The 27962-nt window shown below is 48.1% G+C and overlaps 1 protein-coding gene across 3 annotated transcripts in view; it reads left to right on the top strand.

Annotated features, from left to right (window-relative positions):
- Positions 1-26550, top strand: part of LOC148050059 (uncharacterized) — a 34064-nt gene extending 7514 nt beyond the window's left edge. The window contains exons 1-4 of one of the 3 annotated variants that reach the window (XM_087745024.1): positions 22192-22285; positions 22786-22977; positions 24946-25322; positions 26440-26550. In XM_087745024.1, the coding sequence (XP_087601150.1) occupies positions 22246-22285; positions 22786-22977; positions 24946-25322; positions 26440-26532 (702 nt within the window). In that variant the 5' untranslated portion in view covers positions 22192-22245 and the 3' untranslated portion in view covers positions 26533-26550. Of the gene's footprint in view, positions 1-22191; positions 22286-22575; positions 22684-22782; positions 22978-24945; positions 25323-26439 lie in introns of those variants that run through there. The other 2 variants (XR_015701585.1, XR_015701586.1) reach the window with 2 other exon arrangements.
- The last annotated feature ends 1412 nt before the right edge of the window (positions 26551-27962 follow it).

Below are 27962 nucleotides of genomic sequence, written 5' to 3'. Positions count from 1 at the left end.
TACCATCCTTCTCATGATATAACTGGCCATAGGCCCTGAGCTTTTGAGGGGAGAGGTGCTGGTTTTCTTGAGAATAAAGCATGATGCTAATTTTACTCTTTTTCTGCATTCAAAGTGCCAGAGACGGTAAGAAAAAAGATCTTGCTATTTAAGTAATATCGAACTTGAAAGAGTGGTCTGAAACTCACGTATATTAGTTTATAGGTCTGTACACATCAATACATTTGCTTGTCTAAATTTGAGAACTTGGGATGAGGCAGTGAAAGGAGATCAAATACAATTGTAAGTGGAGACACAGGCTGGTCTGACCTGTTTTAGGATACTCTGAGGATTTGGGTGTGAGTGAGGATCCAAATCCTCCTTCGCTGGAGCTGATGTTCTGTGTATTTGAATTTCTTCCGTCTTGAATGTGGGGAACCTCAGGAGATCAGCTGAAGGTTATAGCCATCATAACTTCATCCCAAATGGGGCTGGTGTGGGACCAACCCCAACCTGTTTCTTGCAGACAGGTTCCAATCTAGAGAGTTAAGTCACTTTTTTCAGACACCAAAAATGTAGAAATGGTAGTTGGCAGGTGTGTCCCACTATCACAGAGTGATGCTTGTGATGCCTCTGTTCTTGCTAAGTAACACCATAACCCAAAAGGCTCATACTAGTTTTTAGAGGCTATTCTTGGAGTAAAGTGCGATTTGCTTTGCGTGCTTTGTCCTGTCTAAGCTATCGCTGTCATCCTTCCTATTCCCTGGTGCCTTCAGCCTGATCGCCTGTGTCCCAGAACCAAGTATCTCTGCATTTGTTCTTTTTGTCCTTTAGTGAAGGATTTTCAATAGCATTCAGGATTGGCCAAACTCTGCTCCTACCAAAACTAAGAGGTGTTTTTCCACCGACTTCGTTGGGAGCTTGTTAGAGCAGGGCTTGGTGCTGTTGGAAATCCCACGCCAGCTGATGGAGCAGGTGGGAAGGGCTCAAAGGATCTGGCACGTCTCATGGCAGAAGCAGTATTTTGGAGGGCTACTGAGAAAACTGTCACGAAAGACAATTTTTCTGTGGTGTGGTAGGTTACCCTGCTTAGGAGTGTTGTGGCAGGCATGGGACACACAGCCCAACCTAACTGGAAGAAGTGGAGGAGTCAGTAGGGATATATGGGAGCATTTGATCCTGAAAGGAGCTTACGTGTTTCCTTCTGGCTGGTCTATGGTATGACTTATTCCTCTGATGGACTTTTTTTAACTCTTCAGACTATATTGATTCTTCTCTTTAACACTGCAACATCCCTTTTCTTGAATACTCATTCCCACAAGTCTTAAAGCTGCACCAGCCCTACAGGGACTGGAATAATCATTGCAATGCACAGGCCGCGTGCCGAGCCCGTATTTTCTGGAGCCAGCAGTAGGCCACAACCAAGAGCCTTCTCCCATCTCAGGGTGAGCACCTCGTGCTGATGCAGCTGGCACACTGGCAGCAGGACCCCAAATTGAGATCTAAGTGCATGGGGAGGCTGTAGAGAGGGAGCCCAGGTTTACGTGGCTTCAAGGAAACCTGTCCGTAGCCTCTGTTTCATTGTCATCACCCAAAACTTCAGAACCTTCCTGTGATACCGGGATGGCCATTTGTTACGGTTATCACAACGGTAAGATTGTCATGGGTAAAAACATCCCATTGTCCAGAAATACAAGACAATAGCATTGGCGAAGAGGCCCCATCCTCCACACCCCCCTTCCCCTCACGACTCCTCCACGCTCAGGAAGTGGCAAGGCTGTGCTGTGTGGCCAAAAACAAGGCAGAAAAACTCTAGTGAAAAAGGGAGTTAGAGCTGATCGGTAAGCCAGGCATGGGCGCTGAACATCTCTCAAGAGATAAGTCTCTGACGCTCGATTCTTTTCAGTCCTTTTGGAGACCGTGATAAGGAGGCGGCAGTTGCTTTGTCAGGGTTGCTCACGCTCTTTTGCACGGCGTGTTCAGTCACTGAACTCGTTCAGATAAGACAAACATCTAAACTCCATTTCCGGAGACACATGCCAGTCTTTGCGCTCAGGCAATGGTTATACCGGGGTGGGCTACTAGAGACAGGACTGCTGTTGGACGCCTGTGAGAAGGATGCTCCATAGGAGCTGGTGGTTCTGCATTTCCTTTGCTTTCCCGGAGCTCCAAAACTTGAGTCCAGACTTTCCAAGCAGTCCAAAGCCCTGGGGTATTTGGCAAAGGTGGCCACAAGCATCCCAGCAGCGGAGAGGGAAGTACTTCTGAAAAACTGGCAAAAATTCTGGGTGCTTTGGGCTGAACAAAGCTGGGCCCTCCCAAAGTCCGGTCGCATTCAGACTGGTGCATATCCCTTTCGCAGGATTTGCGAATCCTCAGCCATCGGGAGAAAACTTGTGGTAGTTAGCGAGTGCCTCAGTCACTGCTGAAAAGCAGCCACGAGGGAATAGAAATGTGATTGATTAAAGGAGACAATGTCTGGACACAATTGTTTAGGACAGCGCAGGAAAATAACGTAGGCAACTGGAAATCTACAGAGGATTTCCTAAGGTGTCGGGATGTGATAAATGCCCAAGGTGGAAATCAGTCTGGGTGTTACTGAGCCCCCCTGCTGCAAGAAGTGCTGGGGCAGCTCTTGTAACTGCAGTTGGCTGGAGTTTCTTTCTAAAATCTCATGCAAAGAAAGAGATTTGCTTTGGGGACCAGTCCTGATTAGAAGGAAGAAGCACTCCCCATTCAGTTGCCCCAATTTTTTCAGCTTCTCTGCTTTCTGTAGAGGGCTCTCAAATAACTACTCATCTTGCTTTTACCTGTGAGCTCTGAGAAGCCTCTGCCTGGGTTGGTATGGGCAGGTGGGTATCAAATGGCTAGAGCTGTCCCTGCCTCAGCAGGAGATGCAGGCTTAGAGCGGTCGTGCTGTCTGGGCAGCGAGGGTTATGGGAAGCTGTGTCTGTGGGTGTTATATTTTCTATTTTGAGAGTCAACATGAAAAGGCTGAGATACAGTTTGTGTAGACACCTGTGGGTTTCAGAGGCATTGCAATATGTCTGAATACATTTTGCCTGTACGATTTCTGGCATCTCCCAGTCTGGCAAGAAGCGATCAAGCTTTTGCCTTCTCCTGGCCGGCTAGGGAAGTAAATACATCTAACAAACCTTCACGCCCCAGAAAAGACTCAGTTCCTCGGCAAGGGGATGATTCCTCAAGTTGAACAGTGGCAACCTGAAAAATGCTTGTCTTGTTCTCCTGGCCTGGGATGAAGCATGTCCTCACTGCATGCTACCCACCATAAGCGACCTTCTGAGGTCCCTTATCCCCATAAAAGCTCCATTTTATAACTCATGGTATTAGTCTGCAGCTCTATGCTCAGCCTAATGGGAGGCTGATCCAGTGAGCCTTGGAGGAGATGAGAAAATATGTCAATATTGGAAGGGAGGGACTGCAGGAAGAAAGCGTCGTCGTTTGACTTTTGTGGCAGGGGCTTCCTGGTGGTTTTGTTTTTCAGAATGAAAATAATGGCATTAAACGTAGTTACACGGTGGTGTGCATCCCTGCCTCCTAACTCAGGACTAGCCTCTTGCAGCCTCCTGAGGCCTGGCCTTGGTAGAGCTGAGCATACAGCCTGAGGAGCAAAAAGAGCCATGCACCGCTTCTGAGGAGATCTCTCATAAAACTGCCATATTGCACAGGGTCAGTTTATACACCAGGATACCAGTAGCAGACTGATGTTGGCTTGTCCTAAACTGGGTGCCCAATTTGGTGATGTTCAACACTGAAAATGAATGTACTTTAGATGCCTCCTAGGAGTCCTGGAGGGAGAGGGACTGCTGAAACATTGAGAGCTGGCTTCGTTATTCTGTCTGAACCTCCTCTGGGATCCCTACGTGAAGGGATTTAACAGAAAACTCTTTCCCCTCCTCAAACAGATTTCAACTAAAAGTCACCAAGAGAGCTCGGGATCTCCAGCACTCCAAGGATGTGGTCCCCATTGAAAATACTGTCACCACTATGTCCCCGGGGGGACGTTCCTCCCTGTGACCCTGCACAGCACTCGGCTTAACCCTTGCGTGAGCAGCAGTTGCATCGCTTAGGCATCTAATCCCATTTATAACCCGAGACACCAGTTATGAGATGACAATAAATTTTAAAAACCCTGCAATGGAAAGGCCTATTATTAGGCCATGGAGGATGCAGCTCTGTCAGCACAGGGTTATTCAATTAACTGGGATCCAAGTCATTAGTACAGCAGGAGTTTTTTTGTTAATTGCTACTACCAGAGCAATGATTTAAAGCATTTCTGGATTTCAGTGACATTTCCATTCACTGCCAGTTGCCCGGGGTCAAATATTGGGCCTGAGGCATGTGATGGTGTCCTGCTGTGAACAGCAACAGAAAATCCTGTCCTGAGAGATGCTCTTTCTGGGAGGAATGGATACACACAGACCTTCTCTCCTTCTCGTGCTGCGTTGGGTTCTCTTTTACAGATCACTCAGCAGTGCTGTGTAATGGCGAGGATTTCCCAGCTTTTCCCAAGCTGTTTTCTCCAGGGGCTGGGAGTAGTTTTGGCAAGCGGTGACCCAGTTGTGGCGCCAGGGACCAAGCAAATTCGTGACCTCGTGCTTCCCAGTATTCTGCCTGTGTCCTGCCGATGTGCTGGTGAAACTGGAATAACACATTCTGCCTGCGGGCAAAACCCCCGAGTCCTGCTGTCCTACGGCAGCGTTTTCCGGATGGAAATGCTCCTCCTGCTTTATCAGAATGCACCCATGGGTGTCCGAGGTAGGATGCACCGGCTGTCTGCACCTATTCCCCCCCCAGGTGCCAGTCTAGTCTGGTGCCCTCTGCTTCCCCCAAGCTTTCATTTCACTCTCGCTGTTCCCATCCCCAGGCCAGCTGCCCGCCCTTTCGGAAAGGCTGCCTGCATTAGAGAACTCCAAGAGCTGCCCGAGTCCTGAGCAGTGAAACCTTGTTGTTTCAAAGTCACGTTGACCTGAGTGCTGCAGCAAACGTGTATAGCGTCTGCTGCCGTTGTTTCGCATGAGGGAGCTGCAGTCAAATATTAAAAATGCAGCAAGGGCGTTAAATTATTCGGCAACGGAACATTGTCATTCCTCCATAAAACTATTTTGACCTGTAGTTTTCTATGGAGTCCATTGCTCTTAAATGTGCAGTGAGAAAGGAAATTAAAAATTAATCTTTATTTCCATCTCAGAAGAAAACCTTAATTCTCTGCATTGAAATTATACTCGTAATCCAGGGTAATAAATTATAGTTTTTAATTGCGGCTAGTCACAGCCAATCAAATAGGAACGTCTCTCTCTCTCTCTCTTTCTCGCTTGCTTTAACTTTGCTATGCAGAAGAACTCATGGAGTGCTGGAAAAAATTCACGTACATTGACCCAGGCTCTTAACGTCCTGTAGAATTAGCCCAGGGCATATTGCAATGGTAAGGCTCTGCTCATCTGGTAGCCTTGAGCCAGTGACCTGGAAGCACTTCATGGGCACCAGCTGCACCATACACCAAGCACAGGGAAAAGGGGGAATTTGACCCCGTTGCCGCATGGGGAAGGTGTGGCGTAGCGTCGTGTTCAAGGTTATGTAGTGAGTCAATGTTGAACGAGAAACACAGTCTTGATCCTGGTTCACCTGCTTTTGACTATCCACTCCTCCTCCGAGCAGGGAATAGGAGCCAGGATGCCCTGCTCTGGCCCACTGACCAACTTGGCTGACCTTCAAGCATCTGAGCTCTGACGTCGTACCGCTTCTGATCAAACGGACGGCTGGTTAAAGCAGATACTTGTTTACGCCCGGTGTCTGGTGCAAGTAACCTCTGTGTTCTTTCACATTGCAGTATGTTGCAGACGAATGAAACGTTTCTTGGGATTTGACATTGCTGTATTGCACATGACGAAAGCTGCCTTGGAAATGGGCTTGCTAAGGTATGGCATGCTTTAGCACAGCCAAGGAGGTGTCTCTGTTCCTGAATAACCGATGTTCTGTGTGTGCCAGCTCTTTCCGTTGCTATCCCACAATGTTTATCTGAGTACTTGCATACTCTCCGTACTGCTAGATCGTTGTGGCTGGCTGTCATCTCACCACTGGCATGCTGGCACTTAACTAGGGTTTGTTGTCTCTAAGAGCAGCCCATAAGGTGTTCAAATACCTGGGCAGTGCCTGAAATGTTTACGGAGCCCCTTTCCCCGAGCAACCCAGCCTTGGCATTTTCTTTTACCCTGTCGTATCCCAGACAATGCGCTAGACCCGTGCTAACAGGGAGGATTTTAAAGGTGTCTTAACACTTCCAAGCTCAGCTAAGAAGAGACAGAGCCAGCGGGAATGCAGTCCTCAGTTGGAGGGAGAAATAATGGCGGTTGGCGTCAACTATTCTGATAATACCTCCCAGTTTTTTTCCTTTTTTCTTAATTGTGCCAGTATGTGGAAGAGCGGACAAGAGAGAAAAAGGAAGAAGTGGCTAAAATATCAGACGGAGCTGTGGGAATGAAATGAGGTCCACCTGACATAAAAAGCCTTCTGTGGTCGTTATCAATATAGTCACAGTGAAGGTGTTTGTCGCTCATCAGGATTAGCCTGGCATGTCTAGAGTCATTGACTGGAAAAAGACTGAAATCTCTGCAGTCGGGGTCTTCAGTCTGTGACCATTCCTCCTCACGGGCTCAGTGCTGTTAGTTACAATGAGAACAGTGCGGTGATGTCCTTACCCCAGGATGCATTAAAAAGTACGCACAAAAAAAAAAAATCTAACAACATTTTGGCCTGAGAGCACTTGTGTTCGTGATGAGTAGTCCCTAGGCTCCAGACAGGAGGTTTTATGGGGTCTCAGTCTGCACTTGTTAATACTGGCTGTTTCTAGAGAGCTTTAGGGGGACAAAAGGAAGCATTAGCATGGGCAAAACATCCCTTTGCCTGTTAGGACAGATTCACACCCTCAGAAATTCTGCTGTCCACCCCCGGAGGTGAGCTGCTGTGCTCACCGGCCAGGGCTGCCGTCTAGGGAGGACCTCCCAGCCCTGTGCTGGCAGGGCGAGGGGCCGCACGTGTGCCCCCCAGAATTGCCCCAGTGCAATTAGGGAACCCAAAGGGTGCAAGCCCTTTCCCAGGTGACTGTCTGTCCTGGTCGGACGAGCAGCAGCTCCACGTTAGCAGGACAGACGTGTAGTGCAGGAGTTGTGCGAAAGACTGATTTCTCCATGCGGAATTTCACACGGGAAGGGGAGCGGCGCGGGTGGGAATGGCCGTCCTGCGTGCCGTGGGGAGCACTGGGGCGCGTGCTCTGCTGCCTCAGTCCCAGGGCAAGCTTGGAAGTGAATTAGATGGTTACAAGGAGATAAATTTTGATATCCTGGAGTTGTCCTGCCATCTCTGGACGTCTCAGCTCTTTCCTGTATTTTGTTACACAGAGCTCTCACCGAAATGTGTGTATCGGCAAGGGCCGCTTCTGTCTGAAGTCATGGAGATGTGGATGAGCAGCTCGCACTGACACATTCTGTCTCCATCTTTGCCGCTATCAGTGTGGGGGTTTTAGCTGGATTAAAGGTAGCTTATGCACGCTCGCATATGGTAAGCGCACCTCTGATTTGTTTTATCTGAGCTGCTTTTAAATGTGAGCTCTGTCCCTTTCCTAGGCAGGATTCACCACAGCATATCCAGCTGAACTGCTTGGAGGCTTTTCCTGCTGGTCTAGTCAAATTTTGCAGTTAACTTCCTTCTCTTCTGGTTCTACCAACTGGATTTACCTCTAGGTAATTCTCCTCTATTGGAGCATTTAAACACGAGTCAAAGCTGGATAGCTTTTGCACTCTTTCCCTGTGTTCCCTCCTGAATCAGTCCCTCACAGTTCTTGGCCATTTTTTATTCTATCTTTATTTCCCACTTTCTCTCTTGGCTTCCTACAAATAAGGCAAGTCGTAAAACAGTTGCTGGGCCTCTTCTCCTAGGTGTTAAGCTGCAGAACGGCACACTTGGATTGCTGCTGAGGGAAGTAACAAATACGGTTTCTTATGGCCCGTGAAAGTGATTCTTAAATTTTGAATGAGACAACTTTGCGCTGCGGAAAGCGGAGACCGCCAGTTACGCGCTCGCCCAAACCCTCTGCTTCCCACCAGGGAGCAGTCGGGGAGAGCAGGAGAACGCCCAGCGGACTATAACTTGTGTGTGTCTACAGACAAGGCTCCTTCTGGAAACTAAATGGTTTATCTAGAGTTATCAGGCTGCTGACTGCTCTTTAAAAGAGGTACTTCAGGGCTGGGGAAATAACTGCAGTTCTATTTGTCACCTCCGAAGGAAGAATGATTCTGGAATTTATTATCTTGGATGTGTAATTTTTGTATTTAGCAAAATATTGAAACGAGGATTTATGAACTGAACAAACATGTTTCCGGAAGACGATGGCAGCTGTATGCCTTTGGCAGTAGTGGCGGCATGGTGAATAGATCTCATCAGAAAATCTTGTATTTTATAGGACAATAAAATTAGTGAATGAAAGCAAGAGAGCGGCATAATGGATCTGGATTTTAACAAGCGTACGAATCGGTATCTCATGAGATCTTGCCTGAAAAAACTGTAAGTGTATTTGACTGAGCAAGGACACGCAGAGAATAGGGGAAAAGAGCAGGGGGGTAATCTCGTGACCATGGCTGGAGGTTTGACTAAGGCGGGGTGGCCTGGCTTTCAGGGCCTCAGCCAGCGGGTTTAATTCCTTGCTCTGCCAAGGACTTCACAAGGGCACATCACTTCTTTTCTGTGGATCTTGGTTTGCCATCATTAAATGAAGAGTGGTACTGTTGCCCTTCTTGCTTGAGAGAACGATGGCATTTAAAATTGAGAGGTTCCACGAACCGTGGGAGTGGAGACCACGTAACAACCTCAGATTTTTCCACCCCGCTATATGAGCAGTTATAAGAAATTATCCATTTCTCATCACTTCATGCTTTGTGCACGAGGGGGGCAGGGTCTGGTTCCTATTAGAATAGTAGCATTTCATACACGTCTTCCATCGGTGCAGTTATTGACGCAAGCTGCAGAAACAAGAAAAATAAGGCAAAAGGTCTTTGTGGCACAGCCCCTTCCCCACAAGTAACTGTTCCACATCTGTTACAGGCAACGGAATTTTTTTTTTGTTTTTAATTTGATTTGACTAGGATTGTGTGGGAAGAGGAAAAAGATTTATCTGGTGTTTGGAAATTTCCTGTAGTGACAGCAGGAGAGAAAAAGTGTTTTTTGCTTTTTTACCGTCCTGGAAACACGTAAGAGCAGCTCTTCAGCGGGGCCACGCAGCGATTGTTCAGGCTCGTGGCTGTGTCGTTTAGGGTTTTCTTGGCTTCCCGGTGACTGGGAAGGCAGGGGCTTGCCTTCTCTGTCCCCCTGCAGCCTGGGGACGCGGCTGTTCCTGGGCCCAGGAGCATTTGCTTTTGCTCCCCCGGACACGCGTGGTAGCCAGAGAGATTGTCTCTAACGTAGGCTGAGCCGCTCTTCCTCACACGCTCTTCTGTATCAAACACTTCCCACCTTGAAAACTTCCTTGGTTAACTGCTCATTTCAAAATCATTATTAATGTATTTGCACAGGGATTTTGGAATTTAATTAGCCTCTTTTGAACTGCTCTTAGTGTGTTTGTCTAGAGAAACAGAAAATCCCTCCATGACTTGTTTGCTTTCTTCGTTCGTTGGCTTTCACTGGAAGGGAAAGATACCGACGGGTTTTGCAGGGTTGCATCCTCCTGATGCGACGGGTGCTGCATCTGAGGATAAGCCGTGGGGCTCCGCGAAGGAAGCTGCCGCTTCTGCCATGCATCGAGGCCTCTCCTGACCAGGGGAGGGTGGGTGAGCGCTGGCACGGGCTGGGCTGCGGAGCACGGTGGGACTCGGTCCGCTGGTGATAAGGATCTGCGCGATGTCCAAGCGCACGGCTCACTCTTACTCCTGACCCAGGCATGTTTGCACCGTGGCAGCTGTGCTGGCTGAACTGGACTCCCATTTCCCTCTCCGTTAGTTTCCCTTGGGAAATTCAAATCCCTGACCGTGATGTGAATGTATCCCGCTTCCAGCAGCCAGAGGCCAATTGGCACAACGCTATTTTCATCTCGCTTCTTCAAAGTGCGTGTTCAGGGTGCTACGCCGCATCCAGAGCGTGTCGCAGGCTGTGCGTACACACGTGTGCAGATCTGCAGGCACTCGGTTTTCATTTGAAGGCTGTTTTAAGTTGTTTTTTTTTTTTTTCCTTTTGTCCGATCCTGCTTTGAAAAACAAGGCTGGGCAGAGCAGGACAGGGTTTCTGGTGTTCCCTGCCGCCACGGAGCGCGCACATGCGCTCTCTTTTCTCTCTCGCAAACCACAGTGGTTATGACCGCTGCCTCTGGTACTGTTGTATTGGTCCCAAATTGAGGAAGGATGACTAACTCAATCACTTGATAGTTTTGATTTCTAAAATTAAACAGCCTGCCATATGTGCAACCCTGTTACTATATTTATGCCAGCAGTTAGCAGACAGCATCAGCAGAGTGAGAGGGGCTTCGCAGCTGCAGCGTGTGCCTGTGCTGCTGTTGCGTGTACACAGATGTTTCTTCACCCTTTCCTTAAAGGCAGCCCTGTAGACATTTCTCTTGTAAAAATAAAAGCACTTGTCGTCAGAGCACTTTCTGGACAAACTCTCAGCCGTCGCTTTTGTAAAAGCGTCCTGATGCTCCTCGGTGCGTCTCAGCTCCAAAGATGGGGTGGACGGATTGAGGGACCGGATCAAACCCAGGAGACAGCGCAGCAAGCCAGAGCTGAGGGCTCCAGCCCCAGTGCTACAGCAGCTGCTCTCTGAAGGACCAGGGAGAGCAAGCGAGCTGCAGGACGGGGCTTCCCTGGGGAAACGGCGGGTGCTCTCCGCAGCTTCGAGCACCTCGAGCGCCGTGCGTGGCCCTGGGGACACGTGGCAGCACGCTGTCCTAGCCTGCCCGAGCTGTTTAGCGAATACGGGGAGGAGATGCCTTTCTTCCACCGTTCGCTTTGTAGGAGCTCGGTTAGCGCCACGCAGATTTATTTGGATTCTAGGAGAGAGGAAACAAGAGGAAAAAGCAGTGGATGAGAGCCAAGGTGAAATGTACTGAAGTGGAAGGAGCGGAGCCTCGGTCTTTGGAGGAGGACAGACTGAGGGATGAGATGTTAGTTATTATTTCGGTTCAGGCAACATTTCTCTGTGATCTTAGACGTGTTACTTCACTTTGTTTTCTAGCAGGAAATCTGCCTTGCCTGGCAGAAGGATTAAGAGATGGAACAAATATTTAGCACTAACTAACTAAGAGTGTCTGGGTGAAACTGAAATATTTTGACATATTAGATCTGATTTTACCAACTGACTTGGTGGCTTATACATGCTTTTGTTTGGCGTTGAGCAAGTGTTGCTGCAAAGCATTAGCAGCAGTGTGTTTTGGGAGGGTTGCATGTGCTTGTTGAGTAGGTGGCAGGAGCGGGTTTGTTTTTCACTTGCTTAGGCTTTTTTATTTAAAACAATTGGAATCCTTGGGGATTTCTTTCTTGTGGCATAGAGCTATATGGATCTGGCAAGTGTATGTAATAGAAGCAGAGAGTATCTCTGTCCCTTAGGACAATGTCAAATTGAGAAACCCATATCAATTAGATCAGAAAAAACAAATTATAGACAAGTTTCTATGCCTGCTGCATGCTCTCTTCTAAGGACGTATGAATGATCTTGGGGTGCAGGGACACCTCAGAGCACCCAGGGGTAACCCATCCCCTTCACAACCCTGGGCACTAACCTGTCACTTGTCCCTGCAACTTTTGGAGGTCATCTTCCATACCTGAACATCACTCCAGTGTCTAAATTGTCTATAGGTGGTTCTTGTTTGCCTCTTAAAGTTGCATGAGACTTGCAGGCATGGACCAGTTTTCATTCTGGAATTTCCCCACGACATGCAAATTCTTTCAAATTTCATTGACATATGGGGCAAAATGAAACACTGACAGGTTGCTTTTTCAAAATCTTCCCTCCAGTATTTTTTTTTTGAGGGGGTGGGGTGGTTTTTTCGATCCACTTCCTTGGTTATTGGGAGCCAAGGAGGAGGCCTGCTGGACTGTTTGCTGTTGTTTATTAAGCTTGCTTCCTTTAGGAAGATTTTCAAGCCCACTGTGGCCAAGGCAGGGAAATGCCTTCCTATGTTCCACCTCTGCTCAGGGGGCAGGAGTCTGGCATACAAAAACAAACCAGCAAACCTTGGGAAAAATCCTTTCTTAAAGAGAGACAGACCAGACTCACAGCATTTGAAATTTTCTTCCAAAACCAGCGATCAGCATTTCCATGGATTCACAGAACTGCTGTTGTACCTTAAAACAGCATTTACCTTTGCAGGCAAAAGGAGCCTTTATGATTACTGTTTTTCCTGTGTGGATAGGTCCAGGTAAATTCCTTACAATTCTCAGGTGTCTGGGAAGCACGGAGCATTGGGAGGGAAGGAGGGATGCTTCTGTGCCAGAGGCAGCATGGGCAGCAGGCGAGTGAGCTGGCTCCAGTCTCTGCCTTGTCGCCTTGGCTAGCTCAGCCTCCCCGCTCAGTTTCTGCATCTGGACAGGACTGTCTACTGGGGTTTTTAGTAATGAGACGTGATCAATTATTAGCATTTGGAAAAGGCTTGTGTTATTTGCAGAGAGCTGCTCTGGGGATGCAAGGGTGACTAGTTTGTTTGGTTTATTTTTTTTTTTCTCCTTTAGTTAACTAACTTTGAGTCCATACCTTAGACTCATATTTTAAATGGTAAAACTGCAGTGTCAAGGAACTTGCTGTTGATGCCAGCAGGGCGTTTGGCCCTCTCCTTTTTGCTGTGCTCTCTCTGCATCCCGCCTGAAAGGCAACGCGGGATGTATTGATCCTAGCTTTTAGGACTTGTTCTATTTATGAACCCAGGTTGCAGTATAAAGGTCTGAACACCATTTGAAACGGGCAGATCTATATTAGAATGACAAAGAGAATAAATTAAAGCAGCCTCCCCTCTCTAATGGTCTGCCGGGCTGCCGTTACTGGAGGGAGTGCCCAAGTGCTGTCTACCTGAATGATGCTTTAAAGTCTCCGTCATCGGGGGATTTTCTTGAGCACGGTATTGATTTTTGTTACTACATTAAGCTTTTAGCTTTGCAAATGGTTTTCTTTGAAATCATTAATGTTGCGATGCATAGCGCGAGGGGTGAAGCAGCTCTGCCGCTGTTGGGTGGGTACCGTCTGTGATTCCTTCCTCCTTCCCTTCCGCTGCTGCAGCCCCGTTCAGCTCCTGCACCTGGGGGAGAGCGAGGAGAAAAAAAGGAAGCCAAGCTGCAAGCCAGGATGGCCTCTGAACTGGGTGAGGAAGACCCATTTTTCAAGAAATTGAAGGCAACGGTTTAAGCTTGCTCAGTGGTTGCGAGACTGAGGCGGGGGAGTCGGCGCACAGCCCAGGGCTGTGGTTGGGGTCCTCGGGGAGGCTGTAACAGCTCAGTGGGGGCTGAGAGCTGTCGTCAGCATGGTTATTCCTGCCTGAACAAGGAATCCTAGATAAACTCGGTTATCAGGTAAACTCAGACTTTCCCAGCTCAAGACTGAAGACAGCTAAGCATAAGTGGTGACAGGGCAGGATTGGAGGGCTGTTGCTAGCATTGGACTGAGGTTTAGAGCAGGTCCTAGGCTTGTTACTGTTAGAGAGATTAACACAGCTGAATCAGTAAATCCAGATGTTTATGGTTGTCTCTAATCTATCCAGCTCCCGGTTTGACGGGAGCTGCTTGCAGACAGGAGCACGTTACTGCGGACACAGCTATGCTGTTTGAAGCAGCTCATTCCCTCCACCCCGTCTCCTCCCTCTGTCACTCTTCCTTCTCCATGCCCGGCTTCCTAGCCTGGCTTCCCGCTCTCGGGGCTGTCCCTCACCCCAGGGGAGCGGGAGGGATACTGCAGCATAGGTGGATTCTGCAAAACTGTCACCCTCTGCCAAAGATTGCAGGGGCGCCCACCGGGACGCCCAGGCAGGGTGGGGATCATCCACAGTGGGAATGGTCTCCTCTTCCAGCTGTGTTGCAGGGGGAGGATGCTAGTGCCAGCTCTTTTGCTCTGCAGGAAAGAAGGGCAGGGGGTCGGCTTGCCTCTTGGCTGTTTCTGTTTGCTGTTGGCTGTTTCTCAACCCCTGTGGAGCATCACTACTGTCTCTAAATAACTTTGTCCCAGGAGCTTGAAGGGCGTTAGAAACTCCCGTGTGCCAGTCTTCCTGCTGCTTCCCAGTGGAAGGACACGGGCCTTCTCCGTTCTCCATGGGCAAACCGAGGTCTCTCACGTGCCAGGCAACCACCTAGCAGTGTGCGTCTGACCTTCACATAGTTATGCTTGACCCTGGATGTTATTTAGTGTAATGGGCCACAACCCCCTATCCGACAGTACTGCCCCCTTTGCCAAACCATCTAAAAGTCCCAAAAGGACTTCAAGTTTCTAGGTGTTTCCCACTGGCTGGGGCAGGACCCAAGCCCATGCTGCTCCTGCCCATCCACGGTCCAAAGGCTGCTAAAGCCGTTCCCTTTCAGACTGCATGCAGTACCCCCCTCCCGTTTGCTGCACAGCAGCTGATGAAGTCCCCTATGCTTTATTATAAGGGATGAAGCAATGACACAGGACAAAAATAATCTTCCAGGTCTAGAAATAAATCACTGCTTTCCCAGGCTGTGATTAGTCATTCTTGGATCAGTCTGGCTCCCTGGTCCTCAGGGTCTGCGTGCATGAGCCCAATGACCTGGGTCCTTCAAGTCTAATAATATTGTTTCATTCAGGATAGGGCAAGGAGCTTTTTGCCCTTAACAGTCCTGACTTCACTGCTGTGGTGGGTTCCTGGGAGACATGGAGGTCTGTCTCTCCTGTTACAGAAAGGAGAGAGATGTTGTGATGCGGTCATAGAAGTGACAAGTGCCAAAGCCCTAGGGGCTTCTGTGTCATCTGGCCCTCACAGTTATTTTAAGGTCAGTCCTTTGTGGGAAGGAGCGCTGGAAGGGACCTGGAGAAATTGCCTAGTCCCTTCCACTGCCCCAAGATGGAGTCAGCTCACTCAAAGATTTGTTTTGGTGCAGCATAGCACAGTATGGGCTCTGCTCCTCTGCCCAGCTCTGCCTGTCCCGCTCCCCCCAGACCCTTCTGGCCAGCCCTCGGCGATGCCGGCGGGTGCCGCTCAGGTGGGAGGCTGCCGTGCCCTCTTCCCTCTGCACCGCACCGTCCTTCTGAGGAACGCCGCAAAGCCAGTGCCCGGTTTATTTGCAGTGGCCGTTAAAGGCACCCCGTCCCATCGCCCAGACGCGACGTTAAGTTTTCTGTGTTGTCACCCTTCACCTAAAACAGCAATTCACGCACACAAATTGTGTATGTAAAGCTGGAGCGTTACTAACAACTCTATTTGATTTAGTTTTTAATATTTTGGTCTCTATCGCATCTCCATCCAGACAGCTGAAATAAGAAGCAGTCGCTCCCATCACCAGAAGGAGTTTCCCAGGTTTGCTGGCAGCACGTGTGCTTGGGGAAGCGAGGAGCCTCCTGCCTCGGCAAGCAACAGAGACCATTTTCCTTTTCTGTGGTCTTCCCCCCTCCCCCAGTCCACTACTGTGTCAAAACCTGGAGTTTTGTGCAAAGTTGTTAAATAAGCTTCTAGGCAAAATAAAAGATCAAAAGGGGTCTAATTAGCTGCAGTCTGCTTAGGAATTGTGGATGTTCACCTAGTTTTATAAATTGACACTTTTAACATTAGAACTCAAAGCAAAAAACGATGTAATTATTCCCTTTTTTGAAGCTTAGGTTTAATGTCTTTATTGAAAATTGGGTACTTCTATGGCATCTCAAGATGCTTTATTCTATCAAATCTGGAGCAAGTCATTTTTCATTTTGGATTGTAATGTGGTATAAACGATAAGGACCTGATTCAGAAAGCTTTTTTTTTTTTTTCCTCCCCCCACTGGCAGCCTGATGAGAAAGCTTCATAGTCACATCACAGTAACCCTGAAGATAATCTATGGTTTGAGTCTTTGTGAAGCTGCTCACTTTAATACAAGGGAAAGAGCGAGATTTTGAGCTCTTAGTTAGGGTGCCCGAACCTAGCTTGTCATCACAGGATTTTTAGTTCTTTTTGTATCTTTTACCGGTTGTAGGATGCCAAGGCAAAAGTGTATTTCTCCTGCGACCTTTCTGTGCTGCAGTCATGTCTCTGGGAGAGCTTTGGGTCTAGTTTAAATCTCAGAGAAGGCAGCAGGTAGTTGAATGGTGAACATCTGGTGGTTAAAGCAAAGGAGGAGTGAGATAGATGAGTTGCGTTATAAATTTTTCACTTTTGTTCTGGTACGACCTGATTGTGTGTCTTGTTTCCCAGTCTCTGATCATTTGGACGTACCATGTATGATTCACTTTCACGTGTTAACCTCACTAAATTTGACCTCAGTAAGCTAGAGCAGCATGGATAGATGCGGGGAAGGAGGGACATCATGAAGTCGTGTCAGAGCTGGACAGGTTATAAATTTTATTTAAACTGTGGCAGGACACGCAGGCTCCATTTAAGAACCAGAGGTTGATGGTGCTGGTGTTTTACTAATGCCTAGAAGTCCTGGTGCCTGCCCTGAAGACCTTACCACCCATCCAGGTAAATGGCAAATCCAGGTTTTGTGTCAGGGTGACTGCAGAAAAGGGTCAGTCCCGCAGTGAACTTTAAACTTTTTTTGGCTGTTTATCTAAAAGTTCATGCAAATGGAGGCGGTTTCTTTGATCTGAGATTGTCGTGAGAGCTGTCTTTCGGAATTTCAGCTGCTCCCTGGCTTGCGGCAGAAACGCACCCCTGCGGGGTCTCCCCGGGGCCTTGGCACAGCCCAGGTTTTAGCTGGGCTGGAAGGGAAGCGGGGCAAGATTTGTACATCAGAACAGGGCTTTCGGTAAAGAAATTTTTATTGGCATCTCTTATATTGTCCTAATTCAAACGTTTCGATTCTTGATGATCCTGCTGGGCATAGGTTCAAGGTTTCATTTGCACTTGGCTCAGCTCAGATGCTGGAGGAAACTTCTGTGATGGAAGACAGATCCTTTTCCTTCTAAAACATAATTTCTCAGTAGACGGTAGGACCCGATTAGAGTTTCCTTTAAGAATCCGGTAGGGATTTGCTTGAATTTTTCCACCTCTGCTTCTCTGATGCCGTGTGGTGGTTAGAGGAGAGCTTTTGAGTTGTCTCTCTGAACGTCTGAGAGCGGTGTGGCTGCTTGCTTCTCTGGGTTTTTCAGTAATTAGAGCTCGCTGAATGAAAAGCTTGGTACATCCCTATATTATCGATTCATAAAGGTTTTCCTGAGAGAACAGGTGTTCATTCTTTATTACTCCTAAATTATTTTATTGGCTGACTAGTAAACAGACATTGCTTTCTAACCCCGAGAGAGCTGCTTTCTGGAAAAGGTTCAATTATTCTTTCTTTGTGCATACTCTAAATGGACTTTGCTGCCGTACAGCGTATGTATGGTCCGAGGCCTTTTCCCATTTGCTACTTAGCAAGATGCCCGGTGGCTTCGGTGGGAAGAGGCAGAGCCCAAAAGCAGCTCTGGGAGCCACTGCAGTTTGATGCAACAGCGGCTGATGCAATTTAGTGGCCGATGTAATAGAAGGCTGCTTTTGTTAAGGAGTTAATGAAGGGGAGTTTCGGTCCCTCTGTCCCACCCCGAGCAAGAGGAGATGGATGTTCTCTCTGGCTGTACGTTGGGTCGAGGGCTTGACCTCCAGTGACCAGACAAATGTTGTGGAGCTACTCTGTGCTGTCGGACTTGTTGCTGGGAGGGTTTATGCCATGCAGAGCATCACTCCTGGGAAGCCGAGCTTGGACAGCACAGAGCAGCTTGCATCTGGCTCTCATACTGCCATCATGGTCATTAAATAACACTTTAACATTTTAGAGCTCAATAGTTTTGTTTAAGTATTAAATACAGATTTTCTTTTAGGGGACTTTAGCTTAATCATCTGGTTGCGTGGCTGACTTGAGTAGGAGCACCGAAAGTCTGCAAAATTCCCCAAATGCACGAGAGAATGAAAGTCCTTACGGTTTCATAAACCATACAAGATAAAGTAGCTGGACTAACAGGTTTGTGATCTGTAACTGAGGGACGTGAACGTGTGCACGTTAGAGGCAGGAAACCAGCGTTTCCACCAAAATATACAGCTGCTGCCGTAGGTGAAGCGAATACACTCTTTGGTTCTTGCATTGTCTTTCCTAAGTTGCTTATTACCAACCTGCCTGCTGCAAGTTCTTCGTTTAGAAGTACATGATTTTTCCCTTTTTTCTCACTCCTCAGGAACATGCAAGTCTTGTAAATTCCAATTATTGTTTAACCCTTTCGAAAGTCACCTAAGTTGGCCGGTACACCGTACAGCTGCCCCTTGAGTCCCTGTATTGCCCCTGGATAATGCCTGGTGCTTTAGTGCCAATCCAAAAATTCCCAATGTGTACATCACCAGTTAGTTAATACAGAGAGAAATTCTTACCTGAAGACGGGGTTATAACTACACATTAAAGAGTTGGATTAGACGGGTTATTATATGTATTATTCCTAGGTTTTGACTGTCTACAAACTAGGGCATTAATTGTGCAATTACGTGACTTATGATTACCTAAAAATGCTCCCTCTTCAAATGGCCGTTGCAAATTTGATCTTTCCTCTGCTGAAGTGACCTGTCAGCTGCTCGTTGCGATTCATTAAATATGTTGCAACTGAGTTATAATCATCACTAGTTTTACAGAGTGCATCCAAAACCTGGGATAACGTGGTTTTGTTTTCCCTGAAACAGGCTGTCACGGGTGTTGATGTGTGTCTCCCTCACCTAGAGAAGTCTTGGTCCTAAAGCTCACTTCCAATGTTTGTGGTTCTTGAGAGTTTCTTAGGAGTTTTCAAGAATAAGAAAGCCTCTTGAGAGCAACATATCAGCATACAGAAAGCAGAAATTCGTAAAATAATATTAACTTCTATAATTTCTTGGGTTTTATAAACTCAATTTCAGATAACTTTTGACCATTTTGTTTTCAGAAGCATTCATCAGAGCACCAGGTTTTCATTTCCTTTTGACTGACAAAGTTTGGAATCAAACAAAATAAATCTCTCTGATTACTGCTGGACAAGGCTTATAGGTAGAGACAGTGTCTTTTATTAGACAAACTAGTATGGCTGGAGAGCTTAGGCAAACTTTGAGGCATATGAGCTCCCCAAGTCTGAAACAAACTTTCGATGCTAAGCCCATGCTGAACAAGCAGCTCCTTGGGGTTTAGTTACGTACATGGCAATTAAACCATCTCAGCGGGGGGAAGATAGCGAGTGCAGGTATCTCTAGGTCATAGCAGTGACTACAAAATATTGCTAGATTATTTGTAAGCATCATCTGGGACACAGACGAAGGGTGGCAGAATTTTACGAGGAAGTCTGTCTGTGTCTTAGGTGTGGGAAAGATGTGTTTCTCTTGAATGATCTCGTAGCAGCATGAACATGAAAGTTCCTATTTTACGCTTAGGAGTGCATGTCCTCCAGAAATGACTCAAATGTGCTTCAAATTTTCTTCCCTTTTAATCTCTGCAGGCTTTTGCAGGAAGCTCGGAAAATGGCTTGTACATGTATAGCCTTTTCTGCTCTGACACAGGCAGAGTAGTCTTCAACATGGAAGCTGAAACCTTGTCCCTGGGGTAGCAAGCCCATGGAGAAGGTCGCATATGACTGACAATGCTGAGCTAGTGAGATCTGCTGTTCTGGTTTTGTCAATGATTACCCGGGCCTGACAAAGGTTCTACCATGAGCATTGTGGTAACTTCTTAAAGTTGATTGGGAGCTATTAAAGAGTGATAAAAATCAGATATTTCTGACCATGGTGATCAAAGGAGGAATTCAGTGATACTACAATAGGTGCTCGGAGTTCTCCGGGCATTGCCATCAGTATTGTTTAATGACCCAAGTGCTATGGCTATGTTGGGTAAATAGCAGCTTTGGCAGGTATATAGAAAAGAAGTTCTTAGGAGACAGGGGTTTCAGAGCGACAACATAACTCACTTGCAAACTGTCTGCTTTCCTTGAGCACCGGCGGTTGGCATGTTGTGACTGTCAGCCAGGAGGCTGACCCCGCTTCTAGAATCCCGATTTATTCAGAAACCTGCATATTTCCTCTCTCAGGTTTCAAACACGTTGCTTGTGGTCTAAAGGCAACAGTTCCACCAGCGGAGCTGTTGAAGGTTTCTTTCTGGCTGAGGTTACGGACACATGTTAAAAGCTGGTGTCAGGTGAACTTTGCCTGAGAGGATTCTGAAATTTTCCTCTTCCTTTAAGAACGAGGGTAATTTAATGCTCCTGCCCTACCTGCAGGAACATGCTGGTTCGGGAGCACGAATCCTCCACTCTGCCGCGCCAAAAGGTTTTAGCAACCTGTGCTAAGGAGTTGGGAGACTTGGCGCACAGAAAGCGGTACGCCGAGAGCTTGGTGAGGGTAGCCGCCAAGTCCCCTTGGCAACCCAGAACGTTTTTTCCCCGTTTTGTCTTTTGCCCAAAACTTGCGGGCATCCTCTCGCTGCTCGGCGTGCGGAGCGGTGGCTGGGGGGACGTTGGCTCGCTGCATCTCAGGCCTTTCATGCCTCAGCCCCCCAAATTGCCTGAACCTGCCGCACCTTGGAACCGCGTGAATCTCCTTGTTCCTGCTGACCAACAACCAGCCCTTTCCCAGGCATCGAGTACGTGTGTGTGTGGTATTGAGTCATTTCTTTGGGGCTATTGTTTGTCTTCAAACCATGGAAGGAAACCGGGAGCCTGCTTAGATGTCACCAAAGGTCACTGGCTATTTTTATAGATTACATTAAAGAAAACCAAAACTGCACAGAAAGAATATTCAGATTGTGAAGTCAGGACTTTGAAAAATATTTTCGCTGCCGAGCTACCACAAATCACTACAGAGCATGTGCAGACTGATTTTTCAGGGGCTCATAGCTTGGCCAAAGGTGCGTTACTCTCCCTGTGAAAAATTGTTCCCTGGCACTATTGTGACCTTCCTGCCACATTGTAAAGCAGTGCTCCAAACCATAGCGCCGAGGCTGGTCAACAAACACTTGCAAGAGATATCAGTTGCTTTTTTTTTTTTTTTTTTTTTTTTTTTTTTTTTAACTTGGGTAAAAAGGTTTCCTGTAGTGGATGAACTGCATTAGCTGAAATTTTCACCCCGCATTCCAGCCGGAGCAGACAACCAGCATGGAAAGCTTTAATTCAAAAGATTAATGTCTGGCAAAATTCTCAGCAACCAGAGTCTTATAATAGTGAGTTTTGTACAACGCGGCCAGCCTATCAAAGGGAAATAATTTTTTCTGTCTGTTTTGGTTTTGATGTCATTCCATCAAATGTTTAATTGGGAGACAGAGCACTAGCTTCAACCTCATTTTGAAGCAATGAACATTAGTCAGACGTAAACAAAGGGGCTGGGGGCAAACGAGGCGCCTGGCAGAGATTTTTAACGAGGGGCTTTGCAATCCGCTGCCCCGAATGCACAAAATGGCCGCAGAGCAAACAGCCCTCGGCCTGGGCTCCGGTGGAAGGGAGCGGGGCTTGTACAGCGAACGGGAGGCACCGAAAGGGCAGAGCAATACCTCGAGCAAGGTAGGCGAGGGCTCAGGCCCAGCAGGTCAGGTTGGGAAGGCTCTTAGTGTGCAGGCTTGGTATCGGTGTGGTCTGGGCAGGGAGGCGCTGGGCTTTGGCAACGGGGTGCAGCCGAGTGGTGGCTTGATCCAAAAGCCTGCCAGCCTGGTCTCCTGGGGACGGCAGGGGTAATCTTCTGGTGGTTTAGAGGCAAGTTATGAGGTTAAACTGGAGGTTATGAGGTTAAGTTGGCCCCCATGCAAATGTGGATCAAAATGCTAATATGTACATATACAAAAACTGTGCAGGCAGCAAGCTTCTTGAAAAATCATACTTGCAGTGACCAGACCTCAGACACCATAAAATAAGGAGTAACCTTTGCTAATTCTCAGTCATCTCCACTGCAGAATGTGACAGTAGAGGGACCGCAGGCCAGAGAGGCAGGTGGGACTTACGCAGGGTCTTATCTCAAGTCGGAGCACAGTTCAGTGCCAGGTCCATGGTCCAGGCTGCCCAGAATTACCAGGAATATGTTTGTTTTTAATCTTTGCACTGTTCTCCTTGCTGAGGTGCCTGGAATTTATCTCCAAAATATTTTGGAGGGGAAATGCGATCATAAAGCTAGAGCTTTGGGCTATGCATGCTTCTTTTCAGGCTCCTAACATCTTTGAAAGGGGTAAGTGTTACTAACCTGCCTCCTTTGTTTTTTGACAAGGAGAGTAATTTAAAAAAAAAAAAAAAAACAAACGTAATCCCTTACACTGAGTTCATCTCAGCTTTGGCTTAACTCAGCCCACATTGCAGGAACTTCAGGAGGCATTTTATGTTTGTTAAAATAGATTTGGGTCTTTTCTTGCTTTTATGACTACATCACTTAACTGGGGCCAGAGCCTTGCCACGACTGGCACGTGCAGTGGGTAGAGAAGTCCTGCCCTCGGTGGCATAAGTGAGAAAAAGCTGCTCAACCCTGGGGTGAGGTTTGCTGAGCAAACAGCGTGCCCAGCCCTGCAGAAGGGCTGAGCCTTCAGCTCCTGCCCAGCTCCTTACACAAAACCCTTGTATCTCTGGAGCCTGGTAAGACCCTTCCTCTTCCCAGCATATCGAATTGCAGCTATTTCAAGCTGACTGGCAGCGAATTGCCACTCCTGAGTCTGCCCTTGTTTTTTTCCCAAGCAGAAGGAAAAGGCTGCAGGTTCCCGGTTTCTGCGGTCACCGGCCAACTGTCCCAGCGACCTCATATCTGCCCTGATGAGAGACGTCCGCGCCCGTCTCGGCAGGCGGAGAGCATGAATGCGGCTGCGGAGCGCCGGTGTCGGGCAGGCATCGTGCCTGCCTTTACCAGGTTGATGGGAACAGACAGGGACAAAGGTAAAGCTTGTGGCATGAAAAGGCTGCTTGTTGCAGCGTTTCATGGCCAGTGAGCGTGACCAGCCTTCAGGGCTAATTACCAAAGGAGAGAGAAGTATGTTCTTGTCAGCAGACCTACAGGGTTACTATTTAATGAAGCAGGTAGCTTGTTCAATGGCATGAGCAAGCGACTGACTTGTGTCCGCGAGGATGTAGGTGTGCGTGGCGGGGTGGCTTTCCACCCCGGTCTTCTCTCTAAGCGTAGTTGGGCACAACTCTCCTTCTCTTAGCAGTGGTGATCTGCAGCCTGCTTTCCTCTTCTCCTGTTTTTCCTTTCTACCGTCTCAGCTCTCCTCTTCCCTTTTTTCTCTACCATTTTCCCCCTTTTTCTACCCCAGTGCCTCTTGTGTATTCCATCCCCTCCTTTCATAGCTTTCCACCTTATTTTTCCTCATCTTTTTCAATTACTAATGCTAAACGGCATTGAACAGCGGTGTCATCACTATTTCATCAGGCCTGCCCCAGTTCCCTGCTGGTGGTTTGTGGAGCATGTGTGAGCCGGGAACAGCCAGTATCCTCCGTGTGCTTGCATCGGGGTCCCCCGCCGATCACAGTTGCTCAGCACATCTGACAAGCGTTACTTGTCCTTTTCTTGGGACTGCCCGCGGAGGTGTGCAGGGGGCTGGTGAGCTGTGCCAGACCCTGGTGTTGTGCTGGCGGGGTTACAGCAAGCGTGAGGATGCCTCCATGCTGCAGGAATTCCTTTGTATTGCTGCGTAGTCATATGCCCAAAAGTTAGTTGTGTGCTAATCCAGTGCCTGCGCTGGTCTCCGTGGGAGAGGCGGGACAAAACACAGGGGAGTGAACCAAATGGTGATTTTTTTTTTTTTTTGCCCAAACCCCAGTGGGTACGGGCAGACCCAATGCCTCTTTCTGACTCCTACACTCGTACTCTGAATTCACACGATTTACTCCATCCAGTATCGCTTCTCAGACTTGTCCTGACTTCTAGACTAGCGTAGGTGTTACTAAGGAGGAGTAGCAGCTATGGTATGACTCCTTTCAAAGTCTGTTATGGGAACTACTCATTTATTTTACTGCAACCTATGTTTTCACCTGACAGCAGAGCTACGTTTGACAGGGGATCTTTCCAATACGAAAGTTGATTAATATATATATATTGGACGGTTATGGATCTGTTCTGACAATGTCCCTTGTGCACTTACCAGAAATGATAATTTGATTGTCAAAATTTCACCCGAGCTGATGGTCAGGTCCTCCCACGGTACTGGGAGGAACATGCCAATTGAAAACGTAGCGTGAGAGCAGAGATTTTGAAGGCCGGCAGCCTAGGCGTGTGTGGGGAGCACAGGCTGCAGCAGGGAGGATCTCGCAGGTCAGACGTGAGATGCGCTGGCAGAAGCTTTGGGAGAAGACACGCCGCGTCTGTCTGACTCGAGCCTGCTAGCCCCAGCCTCTGGGGATGTCCCTTGGATTCTTTTTGTAGGAGGTTCACCAGGGTATGACAGTTGGAAAAAACACGTTTGACTTGTGTGTTCCCTGGAATTCATGCTCTCTTCTCTCTAGAGAAAACTTTTTTTTTTTTTCCCCCTGGGACATTAAGCAAACAGATCTTGGGAAAGAGCCAGCCCTCCTTTCATTCTCCTCTTTGTCTCTGAATGCCACACAAACCACCTGATAGGAGGCACTGAAGATGTTTTGGTATACAGCTGTGTGCTTGGCCTCGGTTCAGGCTGCGAAAGTGGCTGCCACCCACAGGGGCACGTGGGGCTGGGATGCGAGGGTCAAAGCTCTGTGCTACCACACCAGTGCTCTGGGTCCCAGCCTCTTGCTCCGTGTCTCTACAGAAAAGACAGGCTGTTGAAAAGCAGCCTTGCCAGCTCCAGGCCCTGTCACTGGTCCGCTTGCAGTGACGCTAGGGGAACACACTTGTTTATAGTTGTTTATACTCTCCATTTCTACCAACAGGATCCGGGCCAGGTCTCCGACTCCGCAGGCCTGTGCTGTCCCCTGGGAAGGGTCCTCCTGCTGCACTGGCTGCTGGTGACCTTGCAGGGGACCTGGGAGCGCTGGCTGTCACAGCACCAGAGGGAGCAGAGAAGGATGCAACAGCATCACGAGCCGAGGTGGAAGGAGTGGAGAAAGCAGCGGCAACAGGGGAGATGGAAAGCCCAGAAGGAGCCGGTCCGGGTGGAAAGGTGGACACTCCTGAAGGAGCAGTGGCGATAGTGGTGGAAGCATCAGAAAACCCAGAGGCAGAAAGAGTTGCTGAAGCCTTTGCCCAGGCAGCAGAAAGGATTGCAATATCGGAAGTAGCCAAGGTGTTGCAATCAGCAATAGCTGAGGTAGAGACCCCAGCAGCCTCGCGTTCCCACTGGGGGAAGGGGCTGTGGGTGCGTGCTCCCCTTGGCGGGGCTCACAGACACCCCATGGCGTGGGGGGCCGCAGCTCCAGCACCGAGGTTAAACCTGGCCCTCTGAACGCCTCAGGTGGATGGGACCGTATTTCTGCTTAGCCTCGAGCTATGGGAGAGATCTTTATTTTGGAAAAATGGAAAGCAATCACAAAAAAAAAAAAAATCCCTGAAATTCCTGCTGAGAGTTTGTGTTCTTTTCCCATCTGGTTTCCCTCTGTCTTTCAGATGAGCTTTTTTTCATGATAGCGGGCACTTTATCACGCCTGGTATAGTTAAGGATACAAAGTGCTCTCCATTACAGCCCCGCTGGCCACATGCTCATCCTGTTCTAAAGCATTCATATTTGGGGATCAAAAAAGGTCCACGCGTGGTGTTTACTCAGCCGAGAATTTTTATTTGACGTTTGAGCAATTATGCTTTGTGTCGTTCGTGAGTTTGCCGAGGGTGATAAACGCACTTTTCCCATTTGAAAAACCTGTCTTTTAACATTGACGATGTGGTGACAGATTTTCAGCAGGGCTGGGAGTTGGATTTGCCAGGGCTCAGTGCCCACTCCAAGTGCCAGATTGTCAGATGTGTTCGGCACCCAGCAGCTCCCCGTTGGGTGTGAGGCCCTTGGACATGTTTGTTCCCATGTGTGGAGCTCCTTTGAAAAGCTGCCTGCCTGCAGCACCACCGAGCATCCACCTTCTGCTCGCAGGAAAATCTGGATCTCATCTTCCCGGGCTCTGATTTCATTCTGGTTTGTGGGGTCAGCTTGCTGCTATCACTGCTTCCCGGGCCCCAGAGCTGTCCCGAGTACATGGCATTTCTGTACGATATCTGCTTTTAACTTATCTCCCGGTTTGGGCAAGCAGCTTCGCTCAGGAAGGGCTCTTCAATGCATGTTTGAGTTTCAGTGTGTTTTTTGTGGAGATCGGCTGGATTTAGGCACATGCCAAAACAATTCTCTAAGCCTGTGAATAGGGACCTTTATTTTTAAACAGTAGCACTTACTTTCTAGTGACTTTTCTAGTGCTCATGTATTTATTCTCTTGATTTTTCAGCTCAAAGAGAAGAGGAGGAGCACGTGGCTAACACCGAGGAACGCCACTCAGCAGGAGGAGGAGGCCTGGGTGAAAGAGGGAGAGGTGAATTGAAATGAAGAGGTGGCCTTCTGGGTCGCACCGAACAGGGGCTGCTACCCTGACACTGTGACTGCTCCTGGAACGCAGTAGGGCTGCCAGTTACGTCTCCTTTGTGACTGCCCATACTATTAAAAATAAAGATATGCCATATTGCACGCACAGTAGCGTTCACCGTCTTTCGAAGGCCCTTGTCTCCTGTTTTTGTGAAATGGCAGCTCTGCACCTCTTCCTCAAAGATGCGGGCAAGCCAAGTGTGCTGTTCATGTTGGAAAACATGCCACTGGCATGAAATTATATAAAAAAGAAATACTCTAAATATGTAGTCAGGTTTTTGTGCCTGTAGGCCAAGAGATGGTCCGTGGGAGCACAGCTAATGTGAATTAGTCTCGCATCCTAACAGAGCAGGTGCATTTACGGGTCTGTCCAACTTGCTCCAGCTCTGAAGTGTGTTTCTTGCCTAGATGGGAATGGTAGGTATGATCTTTTTTCTTTTTCTTTTTTTTTTTTTTTCCCTAATTGTGCTTGTTCATCTGGAGCAGGGAATGGGAAAGGTGTCTCCGTCCAGATTGATAATGGTGAAATGCAGGACAGAAGTCCAGAAGAAATTCAAGAAATGGGAAACAGCATCTTCAGAACAGCGGTGGACTTGGCAGCATGAATGACGTCCCCCAGGCAGTGCAGACTGATCGTTAAAACAGGCTTCTGGTTGTTGAGAGGAAAAACCATGAAGTTTATTCTAAGATTGTTTTCTCAGCCTGTGAGGTATAGGTAAGTCTGTGTTGTAGTAAGAGTTGGATGATGGGGCAGTCACCATAAGAGGTAAATGGTGATAAAGTGTTACAGGGAGTGTGGGATTAGAACACAGCCCGTCTTGGTGTGCATTCCCGGGTTTTCCTATGAAGGATGATCGCAACTCGGAAGCACCTGATGCCTTCAGCAAATGTCTGCTTCATTAATTCCTTCCAAATACTTCATGGTTTGCTGCTCCAGGCTTGTGTTTAGCAGCCTGGGGAGATGGGCTCAAATCTGTAGTTGGATAGAAAATTTCTGAAGCAAATGCAGGTGGTCGTGCGAGTGCCGGTGTGGGACCTGTTGCACCCCAGGTAGGCAGTGCCACCAAGCACGCCGGGTGAAACAGGGAACAGCTCCCTGACCGCAGGCGGTCGTGAGCGAAGCCGTAGCACTTTTGGAAAAAGTAAAGATTGCAGCCCTGGATTCTGCCCCAAAATCCATGAGAGCATTGACAAGCCATCTCTGAACTCCTGTGTAGCTGCAGCTGCATGTGATATTCTCCATGTACCTTACTTCCAGCTTCCAGTGGTGTTTCTGTGGGAAACATAGCATTTGTTGTGGTGCACCCCAGAAGTGGCAGCACATTGGTAACCGCTACGGCATCGTACGGAGCTATTCTCTATGTGAAATGGGGTCTGTTGGGACAGACC

This window comes from Nipponia nippon, unplaced genomic scaffold, assembly GCF_047370975.1.
Source record: "Nipponia nippon isolate SJK-2023a ecotype South Korea unplaced genomic scaffold, ASM4737097v1 scaffold_9, whole genome shotgun sequence".
In the NCBI taxonomy this organism is placed as follows: domain Eukaryota; kingdom Metazoa; phylum Chordata; class Aves; order Pelecaniformes; family Threskiornithidae; genus Nipponia; species Nipponia nippon.
The sequence above is the reverse complement of the archived record's forward strand: the minus strand, read 5'-3'. Positions and strand labels throughout refer to the sequence as shown.